The sequence below is a fragment of the Coregonus clupeaformis genome, unplaced genomic scaffold (assembly GCF_020615455.1).
Source record: "Coregonus clupeaformis isolate EN_2021a unplaced genomic scaffold, ASM2061545v1 scaf0717, whole genome shotgun sequence".
NCBI classification, from domain to species: Eukaryota; Metazoa; Chordata; class Actinopteri; order Salmoniformes; family Salmonidae; genus Coregonus; species Coregonus clupeaformis.
In genome coordinates this window covers 23,733-46,368 of record NW_025534172.1, presented here as the reverse complement: position 1 = coordinate 46,368, position 22,636 = coordinate 23,733, and the positions used below count along the sequence as shown (strand labels likewise).

At 44.0% G+C, this 22,636-nt stretch overlaps 1 protein-coding gene across 2 annotated transcripts in view; it reads right to left on the bottom strand.

The window, feature by feature from the left end:
• Positions 1-3,642: 3,642 nt before the first annotated feature.
• LOC121558397 (RNA-binding protein 20-like) overlaps positions 3,643-22,636 on the bottom strand; it is a 30,099-nt gene continuing 11,105 nt past the window's right edge. Inside the window, exons 5-22 of one of the 2 annotated variants that reach the window (XM_045216474.1) lie at positions 21,209-21,456; positions 20,782-20,979; positions 18,039-18,134; positions 17,787-17,833; positions 17,625-17,674; positions 17,365-17,396; positions 17,031-17,120; positions 16,674-16,793; positions 14,544-14,678; positions 14,264-14,308; positions 13,831-13,971; positions 12,672-13,658; positions 12,456-12,623; positions 11,392-11,784; positions 11,006-11,234; positions 4,737-4,865; positions 4,399-4,520; positions 3,643-3,945 (exon numbers count right to left, since the gene is read on the bottom strand). In XM_045216474.1, coding sequence (XP_045072409.1) covers positions 3,910-3,945; positions 4,399-4,520; positions 4,737-4,865; positions 11,006-11,234; positions 11,392-11,784; positions 12,456-12,623; positions 12,672-13,658; positions 13,831-13,971; positions 14,264-14,308; positions 14,544-14,678; positions 16,674-16,793; positions 17,031-17,120; positions 17,365-17,396; positions 17,625-17,674; positions 17,787-17,833; positions 18,039-18,134; positions 20,782-20,979; positions 21,209-21,456 — 3,266 coding nt within the window. In that variant the 3' untranslated portion in view covers positions 3,643-3,909. The remainder of the gene's footprint in view (positions 3,946-4,398; positions 4,521-4,736; positions 4,866-11,005; positions 11,235-11,391; positions 11,785-12,455; positions 12,624-12,671; positions 13,659-13,830; positions 13,972-14,263; positions 14,309-14,543; positions 14,679-16,673; positions 16,794-17,030; positions 17,121-17,364; positions 17,397-17,624; positions 17,675-17,786; positions 17,834-18,038; positions 18,135-20,781; positions 20,980-21,208; positions 21,457-22,636) is intronic. The other variant, XM_045216475.1, reaches the window with a different exon arrangement.

Genomic DNA, 22,636 nt, shown 5'->3' with positions numbered 1-22,636 from the left:
ACCAATTGGCCCATCGTGCCATAGCGACTCCTTGAGGCGGGCCGGGAGCCTGCAAGCTGACTTCGTTCGCCAACTGGACGGTGTTTCCTCCGACACATTGGTCCGGGTTAAGCGAGCAGTGTGTCAAGAAGCAGTGCGGCTTGGCAGGGTTGTGTTTCGGAGGACGCATGGCTCTCGACCTTTGCCTATCCCAAGTCCGTAGGGGAGTTACAGCAATGGTAATAGACTAACTACCAATATCACGAAAAAAGGGGTAAAACACTAAATAAATGTGATGCTGAATCAATGTCGAAAACTTAGTGGATTTGCTAAAAGTCATCAACATATTTTTTTTTAGCCAACCTAAATCCAATGACATGGTGACCTTTTGTTGATTTCATGTTTGTTGACAAATCTGGATGGAAAACTCTGGTCTCTGTTTGAAGGGTTCATAGACAGATTGTGACTCTAGAATGAGATTGGTATTATTGGAGACCGTTATGACCTGATCACCTTTTCTTGTATAATTAGTGTATCAGTAGTCACTAGGTTGAACCGAATGACTACTGATAGGTTCAATCCATGTGCATTGTATTTAGGCATAGGGAAAGTACAGAAGGGGCATGTCCGAGTGCCACAATGATTCCATAAGTGTTGGATAGGAGCCATCTGTCTGGGGTTAAATAAATAGAAACCACCTGTCTGGGTTATGATAAGGTTGAGTTACTGTCCAACTGTCTAGTTTCTGTGGGAAGTGAAGATGGCTTTCAACGTGGGAGTTGGGGAGTGGAGTGAGAATAACAGGACGCAGGTAGAAGTGAGAACCGAGACAGCCATCTGGCCCAGCCTGGGTCATCCTACGGAGACTTTTACCCCATGTACTTTAGATAAAATACTGTGTGACTATCACTGTGCTATTCAGCTGAAGCATCCAGTTGGGTGATTTAATCAACTTTGAGCTTTTATCAGGTGTCCGTCTGTACCTTGAGTAGAGAACCTAACAGCAGCCGTAGTGACAGGCACAAGGTTTCTGCAATTCAATGAACATTGGGGAAGAAAGATATAAACTCAGCAAAAAAAGAAACTGCGTTTATTTTCAGCAAACTTAACGTGTAAATATTTGTATGAACATAACATGTTTCAACAACTGAGACATAAACTGAACAAGTTCCACAGAGATGTGACTAACATAAATTGAATAATGTGTCCCTGAACAAAGTGGGGGGGGTCAAAATCAAAAGTAGCAGTCAGTATCTGGTGTGGCCACCAGCTGCATTAAGTACTGCAGTGCATCTCCTCCTCATGGACGGCACCAGATGTGCCAGTTCTTGCTGTGAGATGTTACCCCACTCTTCCACCAAGGCACCTGCAAGTTCCCGGACATTTCTGGCGGGGAATGGCCCTAGCCCTCACCCTCCGATCCAACAAGTCCCAGACGTGCTCAATGGGATTGAGATCCGGGCTCTTCGCTAGCCATGGCAGAACACGGACATTCCTGTCTTGCAAGAAATCACGCACAGAATGAGCAGTATGGCTGGTGGCATTGTCATGCTAGAGGATCATGTCAGGATGAGCCTGCAGGAAGGGTACCACATGAGGGAGGAGGATGTCTTCCCTGTATCACACAGCGTTGAGATTGCCTGCAATGACATCAAGCTCAGTCCGATGATGCTGTGACACACCGCCCCAGACGATGACGGACACTCCACCTCCAAATCGATCCCGCTCCAGAGTACAGGCCTCGGTGTAACGCTCATTCCTTCGACAATAAACGCAAATCCGACCATCACCCCTGGTGAGACAAAACCGCGACTCATAAGTGAAGAGCACTTTTTGCCAGTCCTGTTTGGTCCAGCGACGTTGTTGCCGGTGATGTCTGGTGAGGACCTGCCTTACAACAGGCCTACAAGCCCTCAGTCTATCCTCTCTCAGCCTATTGCGGACAGTCTGAGCACTGATGGAGGGATTGTGCGTTCCTGGTGTAACTCGGGCAGTTGTTGTTGCCATCCTGTACCTGTCCCGCAGGTGTGATGTTCAGATGTACCGATCCTGTGCAGGTGTTGTTACACGTGGTCTGCCACCGCGAGGACGATCAGCTGTCCATCCTATCTCCCTGTAGCGCTGTCTTAGGCGTCTCACAGTACAGACATTGCAATTTATTACCCTGGCCACATCTGCAGTACTCATGCCTCCTTGCAGCATGCCTAAGGCACGTTCACACAGATGAGCAGGGACCCTTGGCATCTTAATTTGTGACCTTAATTGCCTAAGTTGTGACCTTAACTGTGACCTTAATTGCCTACCGTCTGTAAGCTGTTAGTGTCTTAACGACCGTTCCACAGGTGCATGTTCATCAATTGTTTATGGTTCATTGAACAAGGATGGTAAACAGACCTGTGAAGTTATTTGGATTTTTACTAATTATCTTTGAAAGACAGGGTCCTGAAAAAGGGGCGTTTCTTTTTTTGCAGAGTTTACATTTAAACAGCTAAACTTAAATTATTATTAAATAACAAAAGCATTGTAAAAAGTAATTCACAATTACAGTTCAGTAGATTGCCATTAACTTATGACATGCATTTCCCCACCATTATCTTTGATGTAAACCCACTATCATAAAGAATCAACATGATATACCTGGATGGAAAACTCTCTCTGGTCTCTGTGTGAATGGTTCATAGACTGAGATTGTGATTCTAGAGCCACAGGCCACACACACACCAAGGTGGTGTCAGACTGAAGCATCAGGATGATGGAGCACTATGCAAAGTCATGATCACTGTGGAAAATGTGTTAGGCATATCTCAATTATTTCATTTATTACATTATTTAGGGGGTAACTTCAAACTCCAAGTGTAGTTAAAAACAATTAGTTTAGTTCTTTGTTTGAAGGTAAAAGCAGTGAAGTCCTAAATGGCACCCTATTCCCTATACAGTGCAGTTTTTAAACCAGAGCACTTTGGGCCCTGGTCAAAAGTAGTGCACTACATAGTGAATAGGGTGCCATTTAGGACATCCCCTAGGTCAGCCCTGCTCCAAATGTGTTCTCATTAGACAGTCAAAGTGGCTGAGCTACAGGGAGAGCTGTGATTTGAAAGTCTGTGTCACAGAGGCCAAGGGATCATTTAGGCAAATTGAGTTGTTGAGAATCTTGTATTGAAAAGCGCTATATAGATTAAATATATTATTATGAAATGCTACTCATGTATTATCAATACATATTTTTTTTATGTTGACTGAGAATTCCCTATTACAGAAATTAACTGTTGCAGTGAAGTAGTGAGTCATTACATTTGAAATAGCTACCGTATATAAAAGAGCAAGACCCCTTAACTCAAGCCAAGCCTTTTACTTTCCATGTTAACAGGAGGTTAGCTGTTTTAGCACAGTGGCTAGCGGTGCTATGGCTGGGGGGAAGCTAATGGTCCATGCATGAGTTGAACATGGAAATCAGTACATTTCCCTTGGTGCGCATGGACACCCAGGGGAAACCACACTGCTGAACTAGCAGTATTCAAATCAGAAGGACGCTGCATAAGCAGATAGACATAATTGCCCCTGGGGGGGATGAATAAAGTTGTATTGAATAAGGGTAAAAGATAACTCTGGTAAACATATCTGCCTTTAAATTACGGTTTCAATTACAAAACGGAGACATTCCGATTGAATAAAACACTTTATTTTTCATTGGTTTCTATTTTAATTTCTCTCTATTGAGTCACTTCTCTTCTATATAATGGGAAAATAACTAACAAAATGAAACAGTTATGAGAGAGAAAGAGAGAGAGTGAGAGTTTGGACCCATGGGGAAGAAACACAAAAACAAGGAAGTGGGGAAAGAGGGGGAAAGAGTTAATAGACAGGAATGAATCAGTCAGTGAGTGGTTGGGACGCAGTCAGTCAGCGAGTCAATATTTAACTCATGCAGAGTCAGTCTTTCTTCGCTCTCCACTTCTCCAGGGATTTCTGAAAAATAATAAAAAGACAAAAAGAACAAACTCATGAGTAGCTTACTTACTAGCAATTCCATTTCAATTCAGGAAGCAAAGGGAAATTCTAGATCCTGTTGATTCCTATGTGGAACATAAAGGTTCCACGAGAGAGAGAGAGCCACTACTGCTGATCTTACGCCTGTCTGGGGATGCTTTCCATGACAGGACACCTTCCTTTATCTCCTTCTCCACTCATGAGTGTCAATGTATTAATAATCAAGCACGTAAAACTAAATCAGTAAAGTAGAATCCAATAAAAATCAAAAAAGGTAAAAAACGTTCAACATTTAAATTCAGGAAGCAAACTGAAATTCCAATTTGTTTTACCAAATGGAATTGGCCCCACCCACCCGATTGTCAAAATGTTCTTGCTGATTGGTGGTTGATTTGTCAGTATTGTGGCTGATTGGTTGTCTGGGGTTCTCACCTCCAGGTTCTGATGGTGTTTGAGGCTCCTGCAGTGGTTCTTCTTGGCCTCGTAAGTTCCGCTGTAGAACTTAGAACACACCTTGCAGAAGAAGCCTGACTTGGGGACCAGAAACTCCATGCCTGATAGTGATCAAACAGATCAGAAACAAAACCAGCTTCAAATATAAAAATGACAAATGATGTGATTATACTGTGGGACCTATGTAAACATATACACACCACACCTAGCACAAAGACACTATTCTGATAATAGATGAGCTAGTTTATCATCAAAAAATACCCTAATCAATTACAACAATTGGTTGAATGTCGAAAGCAGCATCAATTGAGTCTCACCGACAGGGCTGTCAGGGTTGAAAGGAGGGATGCTGTAGTCTTTAGAAAAGAGGGGTTCCATCTTCATCTTCCTCCTCGCTGCCTCCTCCTCTCTCTCCTCCTGAGATGTCCTCCTTCGCTTCGACTCCACTGAGAGATGAAAGAGAAGATGGAGGAAGGAACAGGGTCATCACTGACACCGTAGCTGTGTCTGTTCTGTTTGTTCTGTTCTGTTTGTTGGTGTGTGGGTTTTCCCAGACTTGACAAGTCACCAGAATGTCCTTACAAAAAGGTAGGATTTTTTGTTGTTGTTGAAAAGTCAGGGCTTTGTATGTGGGTTTGTGTGAAAGATCTTTAAAACATTAAATCACAAAAATAAAATCACTGACACCTTAGAAACAATCCAACAAATGTGGTTTCAGGTTGTCAACCAACCATCATTTTCTACAACCTCTCAAAGAACCCAGCATTTTGTGCCATCATGCCATGTTTGGCATGACGAGGAGTGGCATTGAGTGGAATAAGAACACAAACAGACTGGTAACCAGGTTAACATGAGCTTGCTACCACCGTTGATTTGGCTGAGTTCTCCTCTACCATAGTTTAACAGCTAGCCATCTAGTGGTTACCACAGCTACCACAGTTTAACATCTAGCTGTCTAGTGGTTACAATATCTACCATTGAGCTACATACTAGGACTGTAACAGTTCACCAAACCCGTCGTTAGATATGTATTGCGGTGTTGGGGGTCACGGTTCAGTGGGAAAATTAAATGCCAACCGTTACTGTAGTTAATTTTTGTTTATTTAAGAAAATACAGTGTTGATATTCCCGATTCCATATATGATAATTAAGTGATAATGCCAGAGAAGCCGGTGTTGAGGATATATTGGCCTCCAAACACCGGCTTCTAGGGCATTATCACTTTTACACAACGGGTTACCAACATATTCAAATAATGATTGACACATTTTAAAAACGTTATTTTGATGAATTTATTCATACTATTTCATCCTTCCACAAGATATTGTCCCGACACAAATCTAGGGTTGATACCCAAGCCGGCTGTTTGTTCGTTCTATTGGTTCGGTTGCCAGAGACGGGACCCAGTCGTTCAGTCTTTTTGTTCTGTATCTATGGACGTGACCCAGTCGTTCGTTCTAAATGTTCCATTGCATACTGGCTGGCAACGTTCTTATCCCTTGATTGCTAGCTAGCCAACTACGGCTAAATTACAGCCACGTCAAAAAGTGCAACCAGAATAACAGCTACATTAAGTAGCTGCATTTGCATAAGCTGTTTTCTAGTGACATTTATTTGGATACATTGATAACAATGAGCTAATGAGGCGTGATTTCACCTGGCATAGAAAATGTGCTCTCTCGTCAGGACACTGTTGGACAGAGGAGCTAGCCAACAACACAGCTAACACAATAACTTCAAACTGAAGCTGGAAAGACTGCAAACTAGCTGCACTTCGTTTCGTTTTAACTTTTCTCAATTGACATTTCTTTGTATATATCCATAAAAATGAAGCCAGCTGATTCATGATTTCGACTGGCTGAGAAACGCTGCCTGCCTCTCTGTCTCCTCCCGACCCCTACACGTTCATTACTATGGGACAGTTGGAGATCGAATTTGAATATTGAAACAATGTTGCAAATGTCGGAGAGACAGACAGCAAGGTTTATACAAATCTCAGCTGTTGAAAACTAAATGTTAGTCTAAAAGAAATGAGATACTGTCTAGACCAGGGGTGTCAAACGTCCGGCCCGCGGGCCGGATCAGGCCCGCAAACGGGTTTAATCCGGCCCGCGAGATGATTTTGTAAAGTATAAAAATGCGCTGCAATTTTTCAATAACATAAACTGCTGTTCCAATTGCGTCCACTGGATGGCGCAATAGCAATTGTGTTAAGCAAGCAAACTGTTTATACCGGGGCAGAGCAAGTAGGTCAAGTCTGTGTTTACTCACAGCCGAGACATCAGTGACGCTGCAGTGAAAGCTAGCTAGCTCATTGCTAATGAAATCGCAGTGGCTTCAAAACCATTTAGTGAGGGTGAATTTGTAAAAACATGCATGATGAAGGCAGCTGAGATTGTGTGCCCTGAAAAGCGCCAGGCTTTTGTAAATAGCCTGACAAGAAACACAGTTGCAGACAGGATTACGAATCTTTCAGTGGATTTGGACTGCCAGTTGAAGCAAAAAGTAAAGTCATTTATTGCGTTTTCGGTTGCAATTGATGAAAGCACGGACATTACAGATGTTGCACAACTGGCCATTTTCATCCGCGGAGTTGATGACACATTGACCGTCACCGAGGAGTTCGTGGAGTTGGTGCCGATGACAGATACAACGACAGCAGCTGATATTTTTACCGCACTTCGCCGGGCGCGCTGGACAGGGTCGGAGTGGACTGGTCCCGCGCTGTCAGCCTGGCTACAGATGGTGCGCCCTCAATGATCGGGAAAAAAGCAGGCGTTGTGACAAAGTTCAGAGAGAAAGTGCAATCTGCAAATGGAGGACGTGATTTTTGACTTTTCACTGTATTTTGCACCAGGAGGCTTTGTGTTGCAAGTCATTAAAGATGGATAACGTCATGAAGGTGGTCATCCAAACTGTTAATTTCATCCGATCCAGAAGCCTGAATCACCGTCAGTTTGACAGCCTTCTCAGAGAGAAAGACCACATCTATGGCCTGCCATACCACACTGAGGTAAGATGGTTAAGCCGAGGTGCTGAGGCGTTTCTTTGATTTACGAGAAGAAATTGAACAGTGTTAGAATTCCATTCCGCAGAATGGATGCAGGACCTTGCATTTATGGTGGATGTTACAGAGCACCTGAATAACTTGAACAAACAGCTACAAGGGCGCAATAAAGTTGTCACGCAGTATTATGACAGCATACGTTCTTTCAAGTTGAAGCTGTCATTGTGGGAGACGCAACTTGCCGGTGGTGATGCAGCTCACTTCCCCTGTCTGAAAAATGTGTGCGCGACCCAACATGTGGCAGACATGAAGCGGTTCAAAGATAAAATAACGGGACTGTTACGTGAGTTTGAGCAACGCATTCAGATTTTTGGTGAACTGGAGAAAGACTTCAACGTTTTTTGCTCGCCATTCACCGTGAATCCCTCTGATCTGCCCGTCAGCATCCAACTTGAAATAATAGACTTGCAGTGTGACTCGGATTTGAAGGGCAAATTTGCCGCAGCTGGCTTGGACACATTTTATCAGAATCTCTTGCCAGGTTACCCCAACTTGACAGCCCTCGCTGCAAAACTGTTGTGCATGTTTGGAACCACATATCTTTGTGAGCAAGTTCTCTCTGTAATGAGCATAAATAAAACAAAGCTGCGCTCAAGGCTCACGCACAAGCACTTGAATCACATCCTGAAGTTGGCTGCCACTCAGCATGTGACGCCTGATATTGATGCGCTGGTGAAAGCTGAAAGATGCCAGGTATCAGGAGTCAAATAAACTATGCAACCCCACTTAAAGTGCTACATGAGACACCCTGATATAGTTCTGTGATCTGTGATATACTTATGTGAATCACTGAGGCATTGTGTGTTTGTGTGTTCTTTGTCCTCAGAACTTTCAAATAACTTGAGGTGTTTTATGATTAATAGTGATGTTGTGCTTCTGGACACACTGTCCTCAGGCTCCAGCTTTATGTTTATATGTTTTTATGTTGATGTGCCATTGTTTTTAATTGATTTTATTTTATTTGTATATTTAACCTATTCTTGACTCTGTGGTTCTTGCACTTGTTTGGGGAACAGGATTTCATTCTTTTTATCTACATTTCTGCCTGAGAAATGACCCCCTGATATAGTTCTGTGATCTGTGATATACTTCTGTTAATCACTGACGCATTGTGTGTTTGTGTTCTTTTTCTTTAGAATTTTCAAATAAACTTGACGTGTTTTATGATTAATAGTGATGTTGTGCTTGTACTATTTTGGACACACTGTCCTCAGGCTCCAGCTTTATGTTGTATGTTGATCGTATTAAAACAAAGAAAACAATCTGAAGTTGTTGTTTTTAAGTTATATATACACCATGATTTTTCCGGTCCGGCCCACTTGGGAATAGATTTTCCTCCATGTGGCCCCTGAGCTAAAATGAGTTTGACACCCCTGGTCTAGATGCTTTTTATAGTGGAGATCAAGTTAATAAATTGCTTGGCTGGGTTGATGAGACAGTGGATTGCGCAGTCAGATGGAACAGAGTAAATAGGCATTTTAACATCATAGATTTAGCCGGTGGTAACTTGTGGAATAGACACTGGCTGGAATGCGCTTTTAACCAACCAGCATTGAGGACTAGACCCACCCGTTGTAAAATGAGTCATAACGCTCAATCAGGAATAACACTTCGATTACTCGACAACACTCAAATAAAGTGCAATATACTAGTGAAATCAATATGTAAACATGTCGTCTCAGACATAGGACTATGCTATAATGTTTTGTAATATAGAGAAAATATGCACACTTGTGTGACTCTCATAAAGGGGGCGTGTCTGTAGCACGGTACTCCTCATTTCCCAGTCCGGGGTCATGTGATGTGCTGCCACTGTTCAGTAGCCCTGGAGGTCCATCCATCTGCAGGAAGCGCAACACAGGGGTGCACTGGCCAATACATGGACAACTTCGGCTTTAGCCTGCTTATATAGAGCGGGTCCTACCCGTTTGCTGAAATGGGTGCGAGAGGGCGAAGTTCGTATCGTGGCTCGAGCACTTTGACGAAGTGCTGAAACCCCCTTATTCTTCTCAACCACAGAGAATGGGCTCATATTCACGGTTATAAATATACCTATCGCTCTTGTAATTTATTTTGCCCGGTCAGAATCAGTTGCGACGGGCTACTTGAATGCAGAGGGGAGACAACGTTGTTTTTTTGCGTTTCCGTCTTACTCCGATGGTAGGAATACTGGTGTGATTTCTGAGTAAATGTGTCAACATGTTTTGAGGTGTTGGCAGCTGCATAGGCTATTCTGGTTCAGCAGTGGCGACATACTCTCTTGTCCATCGCTGTCATCTACTGGGAAACCAACAATTTCCCAAACTGGAGATTTAAATATTGATGGCGAATCCTCTTGGTTTATCCACCCCACCACTCGCCATCATACAGAACTAGTTCCCGGCTGCGCCTCACAAAAGGACAGTTTGAAATGTGACAATTCAAATCATTTTGACTACAAGGTGCACATAGGCTTGTGTTAACGGAATAGCCTGAATGTTTTCTTTCAGCTCAGGAGGCAGACAACACAGCGCAGGCGTTTAAATATATATATTTGTATTTATTTATCTATTCATTCGGGTTCACAGTGCGGACCGAACTGAGGTCCCCATAACAACGGTTCGGTACTATTGCGTGTACCATTACACCCCTACAACAAACAGTTTTGATTTTATTTGATCTAGTGGTTACCATAGATACCACATTTTAACATCTAGCCTTCTAGTACAATACAATTTGATTTGATCCAGCAATCTAGCGGTTACCATATCTAGCAGTTATCTAGATACAGTTGGTTATCTGACCTCACCACAACCACTCATATACAATGACCACAACCACTAATCTATGTAAACCAGGTTACCATTCATTGACCACTTATCAACAAAAGGCGGATGGCCATCTCAACCACTACTATGCATATGCAGTGGGCTGGCTACCATGTCTCAAGCGCTATTCTACCTTAGAGCTGGTTAGCCTGTTGTCTTTTTCCTCCTGTGGCAAGGCTAGTTACCTCAGAATGAAGGACCCATCAGAGGCTAGTTACCTCAGGATAAAGGACCCATCAGAGGCTAGTTACCTCAGGATAAAGGACCCATCAGAGGCTAGTTACCTCAGGATAAAGGACCCATCAGAGGCTAAGTACCTCAGGATAAAGGACCCATCAGAGGCTAGTTACCTCAGGATAAAGGACCCATCAGAGGCTAGTTACCTCAGGATAAAGGACCCATCAGAGGCTAGTTACCTCACGATAAAGGGCATCAGGTAGGGACTACCAGGACTTAAGAAACACTCATTTGTTTTCCATTTCAAAACGTTTTCGCTACTGAACACAACCCAGTCTCCTCAGACAAATATGTTGCAGATTGACTTTACAACATTAAGTTTGTTTCTTACCTCTACTGGCCGGTTTCCTACCATATCGCAACAACTTTTTCAAAACATTTATTTATACAAGCAAGCACAGCAGAACAGATTTTAATTTACAATGACGGCCTTTCAAGAGACGACCATAGAAGTGATATACAGTATGTTTCTTACCTGTCTCAGCAGACCTCTTCTTCCCGTCATCTTCCACCTGGCCCACCTCGTCCACCGTCAGAAACTTCCCCGTGTTGAAATCCTCCACGCCTCCATCCTCCTTTTCTTCCTCCACCTCCTCTTCTCCAGCGGCGGCAGGTGCGTCTGTGGGTGTGGCCTCATCGTGACCTTTCACCTCTGACTCCTCAGTGAACTTATCACAGGTTGTCTTCGGCACGGTGACCACAGGCTGAAGGAGAGAGTAATGAAACACTTCATTTTTTCCTTCCTCGGTTGAAGTAGCCTTATCACTGATCTTCTCATTGTTGAATGTTATAGTGTTGAAGCCTTTCATTTAGGAAAGGGATTATTCAAGTAAGTAGGAATGCAACTAAAGACACACTGACCTCTTTGATGATGTCATCCTGAAAGTCTGGAACTTTCTCCTCTGTCACCTCCCCAGTTCCCTCTGCAGTCTTCACCGACCCCTCCTCTGTGGTTGCTGGGGCCAACCCCTCCTCCTCCTTCTGTCCTCGTTTGTCCAGCGCTTCCCCCTGTACCTTTGCTGTCCCAGGCTCACCCTCCACCTCCATCGGTGTAGTGTCTGCTGGTGCCTGCTGCTCTGCCTCAGAGGCTGGTGTGGTCACAGGGTCGTTGCCGGTCAACTCCGTAACCTCAGTCACCTCTGTGGTTGTCTCGGGGGGCGGATGGGGCACCGCAGCTACTTCCCCCACCTCGTCCACAGTCACAAAGTCCTCCATGTCGAAGGGCACGTGCTTCTCACCTAACTCCTCCTCTTCCTGAAAGAACACAGGGAAGAGGACAGTTAACTTTAAAACCACAGTTTTCCTCAAAATGGCAAGTCATTCCCCAAAATGGTTGGAAAGTTGATGTTGGCATTCTTCTATAATCATGATGGGTATAGATATGACACTGTTCACTGGAGATCTATCTATATATGCACTGAGTATGCCTAACAGTCTCAACTTCCTAATATTGAGTTCCCCCCCACACTCTACAAGGTGTTGACCTATGTTGACAACAATGCTTCCCACAGCTGTGTCAAGTTGGCTGGATGTCCTTTGGGTGGTGGACCATTCTTGATACACACGGGGAAAATGTTGAGCATGAAAATAACTGCAACGCTGCTGGGTTTGACACAAACCGGTGCGCCTGGCACCTACTACCATACCCTGTTCAAAGGCACTTAAATCTTTCTTGACTTGCCCATTCACCCTCTGAATGGCACACACACACAATCCATGTCTCAATTGTCTCAAGGCTTAAAAATCCTTATTTAACCTGTCTCCTCCCATTCACCTACACTGATTGAAGTTGATTTAACAAGTCACATCAATAAGGGATCATAGCTTTCATCTGGTCAGTCTATGTCATGGAAAGTGCAGGTGTTCCTAATGCTTTGTCCTCTGTGTATATAGAGTGAATACCAACACACTAGCGCCTCTCCTACCTGCTGTTTGTCCTCTCCGTTTCCTCTCCTGGACTCAGACTTGGCGCCGCTCCTCCCACTGCGCCGGCTCCCCTCGTACCTCATAGAGGACCTGGACCCCGGTGATCCTGATGACCCTTCCCTGTGGGAGCGCCTCTTCTCTCTCTCCCTCCTTCCTTTCTCCCTCTCCTCTTCCTGGGCCTTTAACTTCCTGTCCCTCCTTCCTTGATCCCTCTCCTCCTCTTGGGCCTTCAGCCTCTTCTCCCTCTCCCTCCTCGCTCTCTCTCTCTCCTCCCTTTCCTCCTCGCGGGTCTTCCTCTTGGTGACCTGTTCTCCTCCAGCCTTTTGGTCTGCAGGGGGCGCCTGGTCCTGTTCCTTCCTGGCCTGCTCAGCGTTGGCCCTACTGGAGGACCGGACCCTGCACTCCTCCAGCAGTACCTTCAGGATCTCAGGGGTCACTCTGGGTAGAGCAGGCGCCGCCTGGACATCTGGAGTCTCCTTATCTGTTGGTTGTTTACCTGGAGGATTCTCAGCTGCAGCCTGGTCAGTGGTAACCTTGGTAGAGGATCTGTTCCTGCTCTCCTGTCGTAAGGCCTCTATGATCGCCGCCATTACATTTGGGGCTGGGGCGGAGGTGGCTGTCTCTGGTTTAGCAGCTTGAGGAGCGGCGGTAGCATCCGAGGCGACTGGTTCTTCAGTCTCTTCGGACTCCGCTGTTGAAATGTTTGCAACTTTCTCCATGACCTCCTCTCCACCCTGACCTCCAGGTTGGTCTGTGTTGGGTTCTGTATCCTCTCTCTGGTTCACTCCTGCTGGCTGTAATGAAGCCACATCAGGCTGATCCTCTTGCTCATTTCCTCCTAATGCTGGAGACTCCTTCTCTGTGGCTTCAACCTCTCCTTCAACCTTCATCCCTTCATCACCTGGCTGAACCTCCTGTCCTTTAACGTTAGTATCGACCCCTGTTCCTTTCGCCACCTTTAATCCTGACTGAGACAGTGAGTCCTCCTGTCCACCAGGGGGTGTAGTAGTCTCTTCAGTCTGGGAGACTTTGCCACCAGTTGGCACTGTTGAGCCGGCAGAGATGTTGACTTTAGGTAGATCAGTCTTGGGATCAGGTTTCCAGGAGAAGGCGAGCTTGTTGTTCTGAACAATGCAGGGAAACTTCTGGAAGCGGTTGAAGACACTCTGGGCCATTTCTGCTGTTCCCATCTCAAAGATGATCTGCATGGGGTAAAGAAAATAGGATTGGATGGATGGTGTGGAATTACTGTAGGCAGGGCAGACAAGACACTTGAACACACACAAACACAAAAACAGACGTTCCTCACTAAGATGTCCCTCTCCTTGACAGACACTTGAACACCCCACACCTCCCCACCCACGGGTCCCTCACCTTGTCCTTGAGTGCCAGAGTCTGTTGGACTGTGCCGAAGCGCTGGACCAGCTTCTGGATCTCTGTTGGGCCGGAAGGCGTGGCCGGAATGTTACTGACAACCAGGAGACGGTTCCAGTCATCATCACCTCCCACCTCCGCCTTATGCAGGACGTATTGGTAACATTTACATTTATTCATCAATTACAAACAACTTTACTTTTAGCAATTATTATCAAGAAGCTCAACTTTATAAATAGTTGTTAGACATTTTAAAAGGGACACTGCAATAATATATGCTCTTGGGTGTGATTCGTTTCATTAGGTTAAATGTTTCAACACTTAGGTCTTAAATCAGGTGGGATGTTTGTGTTTTCTACCTTTTCCTTGGGGTGGAAACAACGTTATTATTAAGAGCCTTTTAGGTTACCTGAACCCACAGTGAAATACTCACACTAACAGGATTCCTTGGTCCCATCAATGAATGGAAAAGTGCCACCTGTGGTAATAAATGGAATGAAAAGTTATGTCATCACTGAATTAGATCAGTGCAAAACAAGTTTGTGCATAAACACTTATCATAGTAAACATTTATCGGTACCCTGCAGCAACCACCTGTAAACTAAGTCAAGAAAACTGCCCAGAACAGGTTGCTGGAGATGCACGGTTGAGGCCCTGTGCTCCACTAGGAGCTAATAGGAATGAGCCAAGTAAGTCAAGCCACAGTATCTTACTGGTCTGTTGAAGTCCACCTGGAGGTTTGGCAGCAGGCTCATATTCAGAACAGAGTCGTTGATGCAGACAGGCATGTTGTTGTAAACCTTCACCATCTCCTGGGCTGACTCCACATCCTGCATGGTGACCAGAGCCTGGGGAGGACCACAGACAGACAAACGGTCACCAACAGTCAGTCACATTGGGTATACAAGCTATATTGTTTAAATCAATGTGAAAATCATATGACATTGCCATTAAACAGACTCTTTTATCCAAAGCATCTGACAGAACATTAACAGTGCCAATGTATACAACAAGTCCTTTGTAGTGTCATGACTGAGGATCAAAGATGCCGGCATGGCAAAGGTTTGAACACCCCCTCTCCTGGGGACCAGTTTTATGACCAGTCGTAAATACTGTTCAGACTTTCTCTTCCTTGCCATGAAGTATTGGGAGAAAGGATCCCTTTGTTAACACAGAGATTATTCCCGCCAAAACTCCAACATCCAAAAGTGGATAATGAAACAATATTCATACTTCAAAGAATGTGGGACTTAAAGAACAATCATGTCAAATGTGTTACTATGTTGTGATGTCATTAAAGACGGTGGAACAACATAACTGTATCTCTGGGGGTGTACAGTTGCCAGTTATGAGGTTTGCATCTAATTGTTGTATAAAATGAATGATTAAGTATAATAATACTTTTGTGAAGATAACAATGTGATTTTAGCATTCTAGATGATATGATTGTTTTCCATATTGATTTGTTCTCAGTCAGTGGCCACGCCCAGATGAGCAAAAACATGATGGAATGCCCCTTTTACCCCGAGTGCATAAAAAGCCTTGAAAAACAAATTAACTCTACAGACCAGCAGACGTGAAGCGTGAGCTAAACGTTACAAAATGGTTAGACCAGAAAACGTGAGACTTTAGTCCACACGCTTGAAATGGAGAAACTCTGAAACTCTCAACTTCTACACGAGGTGAAGAAGAAGACAATGCACTAGACCTTATCATCTCAGTCTGCAGCTGGCATGTATAGTAGTCTAGAGAACTTTCACTAAAGACAAGTTGGGAAGGACAATCCCTCTCCGACAACCGCTGGTACATCTGAAGTATCTATTCTAACAGATCAACTCTACAAACAACAGGGTACGCGCTGAAGTATCCATCTAACCACCACTACGATCAGAAACTCTACCAAGGACATTGGGATCTCTGGTGGGCAAACCAGAGTCCTACATCATCAACTCAACTATTGAGGACAGCTACACGTAAATACATGTTGTATTTTTAATCTGAATGTGCGCTTAGTGGGATTTTACACATTTGTATTTCCGTGAGTGTTGTTTCCAAAGTAACCACGATAGTTTGAATCTCTGTCTCTCCCTTCCACTCTGACCCTCCTTCTACCCAAGCATTCATGCTATTGTTAGTCCAGTCCACTAGGGACCTGTTTTCATTGTATTACGTTAGTAATCAATAACCTATGTGTGTGTGTGTGTGTATTGTTTTATTATTTAGTTAGTAAATAAATAATTAAGCCAATTTGTGTATTGCTGATTCATCGATAAGGTTAGGGTTCTTGCAGGTTCAAGGATTATGCGACGTTCAGAATGAGACTGATAAGAGGTCATTATTTAATAAGTGACTGTTATCGATATAACATATATATATCTTCTAAGAGTTTAATTCGGGAGTTTGTAACTCGTTAAACAACTTCTTCCGTGGTGCCCCAAATTCCTAATGAGTTAATTGTTACATGATTAATTTAATCGAGGGACAATTAAACAGTTAGGCGATTCGATAAATAACAGTCATACATTAAAGTAATCACGTCACGACAGTGGGAATCAACCTGATGTCACTGGCATCGTGCTCCAAGCCAGTGTTTCCCAACCACGGTCCTCCAGTAACCCCAACAGTACACATTTTCGTTGTAGCCCTGGACAAACACACCTGATTCAGCTCTTTGAGGGCTTGATGATTAGTTGACAAGTTGAATGAGGTGTGCTTGTCCAGGGTTACAATAAAAATGTGTACTGTTGTGGTACTGGAGGACCAGGGTTGGAAAACACTGCCCTAAGCCACATAATGCAAAATCAATGTGACAGTGAGTGATGTATTGTGGGTCGCCAGCCTACCTCACTGGGCGTGGTGATGAGGAGGATCTTGACAGGTGTTCCGAAGGGCTGGGCCAGCTTGGCGATATCGATCTCGGAGCAGCCGCTTTCAGGAAGTCCAGTAATCTTGACCATGCCCCTCTAAAAGGTTAAACCACAGGAGACAAAGACAGTCACGTATTCAGTGAGGTAAAAAAACAAAACAAAAACGGTCAGAACGTTGTATACAGAGATATCATGAATAGAGCTGACAATTTCCTATTCTACCTGTCCTGACGGGGCTAAATCAAGTCTAATCTACATTATATAATTCTATTTGAATGTTCATAATGTAGCACCCCCTGCCTGGGCCTATGAGATATCAGTTCAGTTCTGCACCTTGTTTTCCCTCAGCAGTCTTTTGAGTCTCTGGCTCTGTCCCGCTCTACATCCCCTCTTCCTCTTCCTCTTCACCTGCTCCCTGTGTATCTGTTGGGAAACCCATTTCATCTTACAGCTCAGACACTGCTGACTGGCTGACTGGCTGGCTGGCTGGCTGACTGGCAATCTGTTCTCCAATGTTTTAAAGTGTTAAAGATGAACTGGAACACTACCCAGGCTCACAACCATCAGCTTATTTGTATTTTTGTAGATATATAACATTGGAATACTTAATAAGAAAATATTAATAGACATACTGGCAAATAAGCGACAGAGACAAATAATACAGTACCTCATTTAAATTCTTCTGACCAACGCTGGTTTCTGTGGGAAGAAATAAAAATAATGTTCAATTCCACAACTCTTATTGATCAGGTCTATCAAATTAGTTGAATATTAATCTAGACATTTAAGGCTGGCACCCTATTCCACATTTAGTGCACTACTTTTGAGCAGGGTACATAGGCGTTGGTCAAAAGTAGTGCACTATAACTGGAATAGGCTGCCATTTGGGATTCACCCTAAAATAACATTAATTGTATGTATTTTTACCTGGGCCTTTGACGGTCGTGTTGGTCTCGTTGGGGGCACCGACCACTTCTCTATGGAGAGTAATGAAATGTGTGAATAACTGCCTCCGTAACAACACACGAGTGGCAAAGTTCAGGGGGTCAACGACGACCCTAGTATATACAGGTAATGCATAATACTTACCCTTTTATAATGACAGGTATCGAGGAAGTAAGATCCTCCTCACCATTCTGTAAAACAAAGAAATAAACATATTTACATTTATATTTTATACACCTCATTTTCTCATCTTTCTGTTCTCTCTTTCTGTTCTCTTTCTATTAGCTTCTTCACTACAAGGGAAACATGAGCCAGTTCTATGATACGAAGTTCAGTGGATGGATACCCAGCTGGAAGCTGAGGTGGCTTTGGTACGGTAAGCAGGGAGGGACAAACCTGGTCAGAGACAGTGATGGGGTGTTCCCGTATGTTGAGAGTGAGGCACTCAGCCAGAGCTTTAGCGTCCTGCTCTTTCTGCATGCACACAGTGGCCTGGAGGAACAGAGAAGGGCAGAGGTTAGACAGACGGATCAAAAAGTAGTGATGGGGAAGGAATGATACAGTTCCATATCGCAATATTATTTTTTTGCGCTAGTTGGCTGTACCTGCACCAAAACTCCAGTATTCTTCCTTCATAGCTTGTTCTCCATCTTCTTTTTAAATAGGGAGCCAATTTGTTTTTAGCACTTATTTCCATGACAGATCAAAACTCTTGTCCCTCTGCAGCAGACATATAAATAACAGTATCGAACCGCAATACATATGGTATCAGAGCCTAAGTATCATGATAATATCGCATTGTGAGGTCCCTGGCAATTCTCAGCCCTGTCAAAACCCAGTCCTTTTAACAATATTAAAATATTACATATTTATCAAGCCACACCACATACACTAAAAGTATGTGGACACCTGCTCGTCGAACATTTCATTCCAAAATCATGGGCATTAGTATGGAGTTGGTCGCCCCTTTGCTGCTATAACAGCCTCCACTCTTCTGGGAAGGCTTTCCACTAGATGTTGGAACATTGCTGCGGGGACTTGCTTCCATTCAGCCACAAGAGCATTAGTGAGGTCGGGCACTGATGTTGGGCGATTAGGCAAGGCTCGCAGTCAGCGTTCCAATTCAACCCAAAGGTGTTCGATGGGGTTGAGGTCAGGGCTCTGTGCAGGCCAGTCAAGTTCTTCTACACCGATCTCGACAAACCATTTCTGTATGGAGCATTATCATGCTGAAACAGGGCCTTCCCCAAACTGTTGCCACAAAGTTGGAAACACAGAATCGTCTGGAATGTCATTGTATGCTGTAGCATTAAGATTTCCTTTCACTGGAACTAAGTGTCATAGCCCGAACCATGAAAAACAGCCCCAGACCATTATACTTCATCCACCAAACTTTACAGTTGGCACTATTTTTTTTATTTTTTATTTTTATTTAACCTTTATTTAACCAGGTAAACCAGTTGATAACAAGTTCTATGCATTGGGGCAGGTAGTGTTCTCCTGGCATCCGCTTGTGTGCGGCTGCTCGACCATGGAACCCCATTTCATGAAGCTCCCGACGTTGCTTCCAGAGGCAGTTTGAAACTTGTTTTACAACCGAGGACAGACTATTTTTACGCGCTACGTGCTTTGCGGCTGAGCCGTTGCATTGACGCACTGACTTGTTGGAAAGGTGGCATCCTATGACGGTGCCACATTGAAAGTCACAGAGCTCTTCAGTAAGGCCATTCAACTGCCAATGTTTCCTATGGTGTGGCTGAAATAGCCAAATCCACTAATTTGAAAGGGTGCCCACATTCTTTTGTATATATAGTGTATCAGTGTTTCCGCTGCAGTCATTTATATGTGGCGCTGTGCCACGGCAAAATCAGTGCCATCGCGACAAAAGCATTTGGAAGATTTAAAAATATATTTCTGCCTGGCGCACTTTGATGATGCTAGAACATTTAACATTTTAGTCATTTAGCAAACGCTCTTATACAGAGCGACTTACAGGAGCAATTAGGGTTAAGTGCCTTGCTCGAGGGCACATCAACCGATTTTTCACCTAGTCGGCTCAGGGATTAGAACCAGCGACCTTTCGGTTACTGGCACAACGCTCTTAACCACTAAGCTACCTGCCGCCCCAGAACAGTCCACATTTACTTTCCTTCTGCAAACAAAACGAGTAATGAATAGAAGAACCAGAATACCCCACAGTGGAATAGTTACCTAGTCGGCTTGTTGTGGGTTCTATGCCAGAGAATTATTCCTCTCGAGGCACATGCAAGTTATGAGCAACAACTCTTAATGCAATCGTGGGGAAAACAGCAGTTTGAACGGCCTTTGTTAAAAAGAGGGGATCCCATCTTCCCATTCCTACTTTATATATTTGTCAACACCTAAATATGTGCGAGCTGCACCATTTTAAACCTGGAGTTTTTAGCAGTGCCTTGAGTTCATAGGGGAGAGAGGGGCTAAATGTAACACAGGTCAATTGTAGGGTAACTTGGGTTAAAATGCCACACTACTTCAAATTCACCCCCAGGGATGACATTCTTCGTTGAGCAAGAGTAGTGGCCACCAGGGAAAGTGTTGGGGCAAAAATGGTGACATGATTGGTTTCTGTGAGAAGTACAGGCACGGGGCGTGTTACCCTGTGTGTCAGTTTACCCCAAGTGAACCTAAAAGGTAGGCCTACATTATATTTCACTGTGTTATTGCAAGTTTTTTGGAACATCGAATTCATCAATAGGAAGCTAACTAGTTAAAAGATCACATCTGGGATCTAGCCCAATAGAATAGAATGCTTCAGCCTATTTATAGAGCCCAAAAAATATTCCCTGATTCAGTTTTTCCCAAAATTCTGTTTGCTTCGTTTAGTTTTTTCAGGTTTCCGTTTCCCCCAGTTTTTTCTGGTTTTCGCTCTCAAAAATCACACTTTTATAACAGGAAAACAACTAAATTGGATGTTAAATCCACAACAATGCTTAAACTAACGTAATTTGATGGGGATTTTTTATTTACTATGCAGGGCAGTGGAAAATAGATTAGGGGGTTAAACAAGATGTATTCATATTTATCAAAAAGACAGCACACTTAGCATTAAAAGGGTATGATGCCTAACGTGACACACTCATACACAGTTATCTATACTCACTTTAGCGTACTGCGGCTGGTTCTCCTCCTCGTTCCTGATGATGAGGACGTTGGTGACCTTGCCGAAGGCCTGCACCAGTGATACCACTTCCTGGTACTTGGCATCTGCAGGGAGGCCCGTCAGATAGAGCAGGTAGGAACCTGGATGACTCTTCTTCTGCAGTGTTGGATTCGGCTTCTTCTGTGGTGCGTTGGAAGACTGGACCAAAAAATCAAGGAAGGAAGGTTTACAGGTACTGCTTGGGTTGGATAGGCATGTGAAGAAGCTGCTATCCCTATAAGTTAGTTGCACTTCAATTTGTCATATTTCCCTACTGATATTACTACTGAAAGTAATTATTACTGATAATGTAGTTAACCTTAAGAGCCCCAATGACACTGTGCATATCAAACAAAAGATAGAACCAAAAGCTCTGCGAGGGGCACACCTCTGAGTCCTGTCCTGGGGTGGTCTCCTTCCCAGCCACTGGCTTGGCACCGGGCTTAGAAGAAGAGGATGATGCAGAGGAAGGTGGACGATGTGGCTTCTCAGACATGGACGCCGGAAACTTGCTGGCGGATGACAAGGAGGACTCACGGTTCCCAGAAACCCCAGCTCTGTTGCCGTGGCCACCGAGTTTGGCAGTGTCATTTCTGGAACGCTTCAGGCCTCGAGAGGAGCTCCCAGTAGATATCCCTGGAGGTAGGGGTAACAGACGATGTCTGGGTTATAATGATGTAGATATACAGTTGAATTCAGATGTTTATATACACCTTAGCCAAATACATTTAAACTCAGTTTTTCCACAATTCCTGACATTTAATCCTAGTAAAAATTCCCTGTTTTAGGTCAGTGAGGATCACCACTTTATTTTAAGAATGTGACATGTCAGAATAATAGTAGAGAGAATGATTTATTTCAGCTTTTAAATCTTTCATCACATTCCCAGTGGGTCAGAAGTTTATATACACGCAATAAGTATTTGGTAGCATTGCTATTAAATTGTTTAACTTGGGTCAAACGTTTTGGGTAGCCTTCCACAAGCTTCCCACAATAAGTTGGGTGAATTTTGGCCCATTCATCCTGACAGAGCTGGTGTAACTGAGTCAGGATTGAAGGCCTCCTTGCTCGCATACGCTTTTTCAGTTCTGCCCACACATTTTCAATAGGATTGAGGTCAGGCCTTTGTGACGGCCACTCCAATACCTTGACTTTGTTGTCCTTAAGCCATTTTGCCAAAACTTTGGAAGTATGCTTGGGGTCATTGTCCATTTGGAAGACCCATTTGCAACCAACTGACTGACGTCTTGAGATGTTGCTTCAATATATCCACATAATTTTCCTTCCTCATGATGCCATCTATTTTGTGAAGTGCACCAGTCCCTCCTGCAGCAAAAGCACCCCCACAGCATGATGCTGCCACCCCCATGCTTCACGGTTGGGATGGTGTTCTTCGGCTTGCAAATGTCCCCCTTTTTCCTCCAAACATAACGATGGTCATTATGGCCAAACAGTTGTATTTTTGTTTCATCAGACCAGAGGACATTTCTCCAAAAAGTGTGATCTTTGTCCCTATGTGCAGTTGCAAACCGTAGTCAGGATTTTTTTATGCCGGTTTTGAAGCAGTGGCTTCTTCCTTGCTGAGCAGCCTTTCAGGTTATGTTGATATAGGACACGCTTTGCTGTGGATATAGATACTTTTGTACATGTTTCCTCGAGCATCTTCACAAGGACCTTTGCTGTTGTTCTGGGATTGATTTGCACTTTTCGCACCAAAGTACATTCATCTCTAGGAGACAGAACGCGTCTCCTTCCTGAGCGGTATGGCGGCTGCGTCCTCCCGAGTGGCGCAGTGGTCTAAGGCACTGCATCGCAG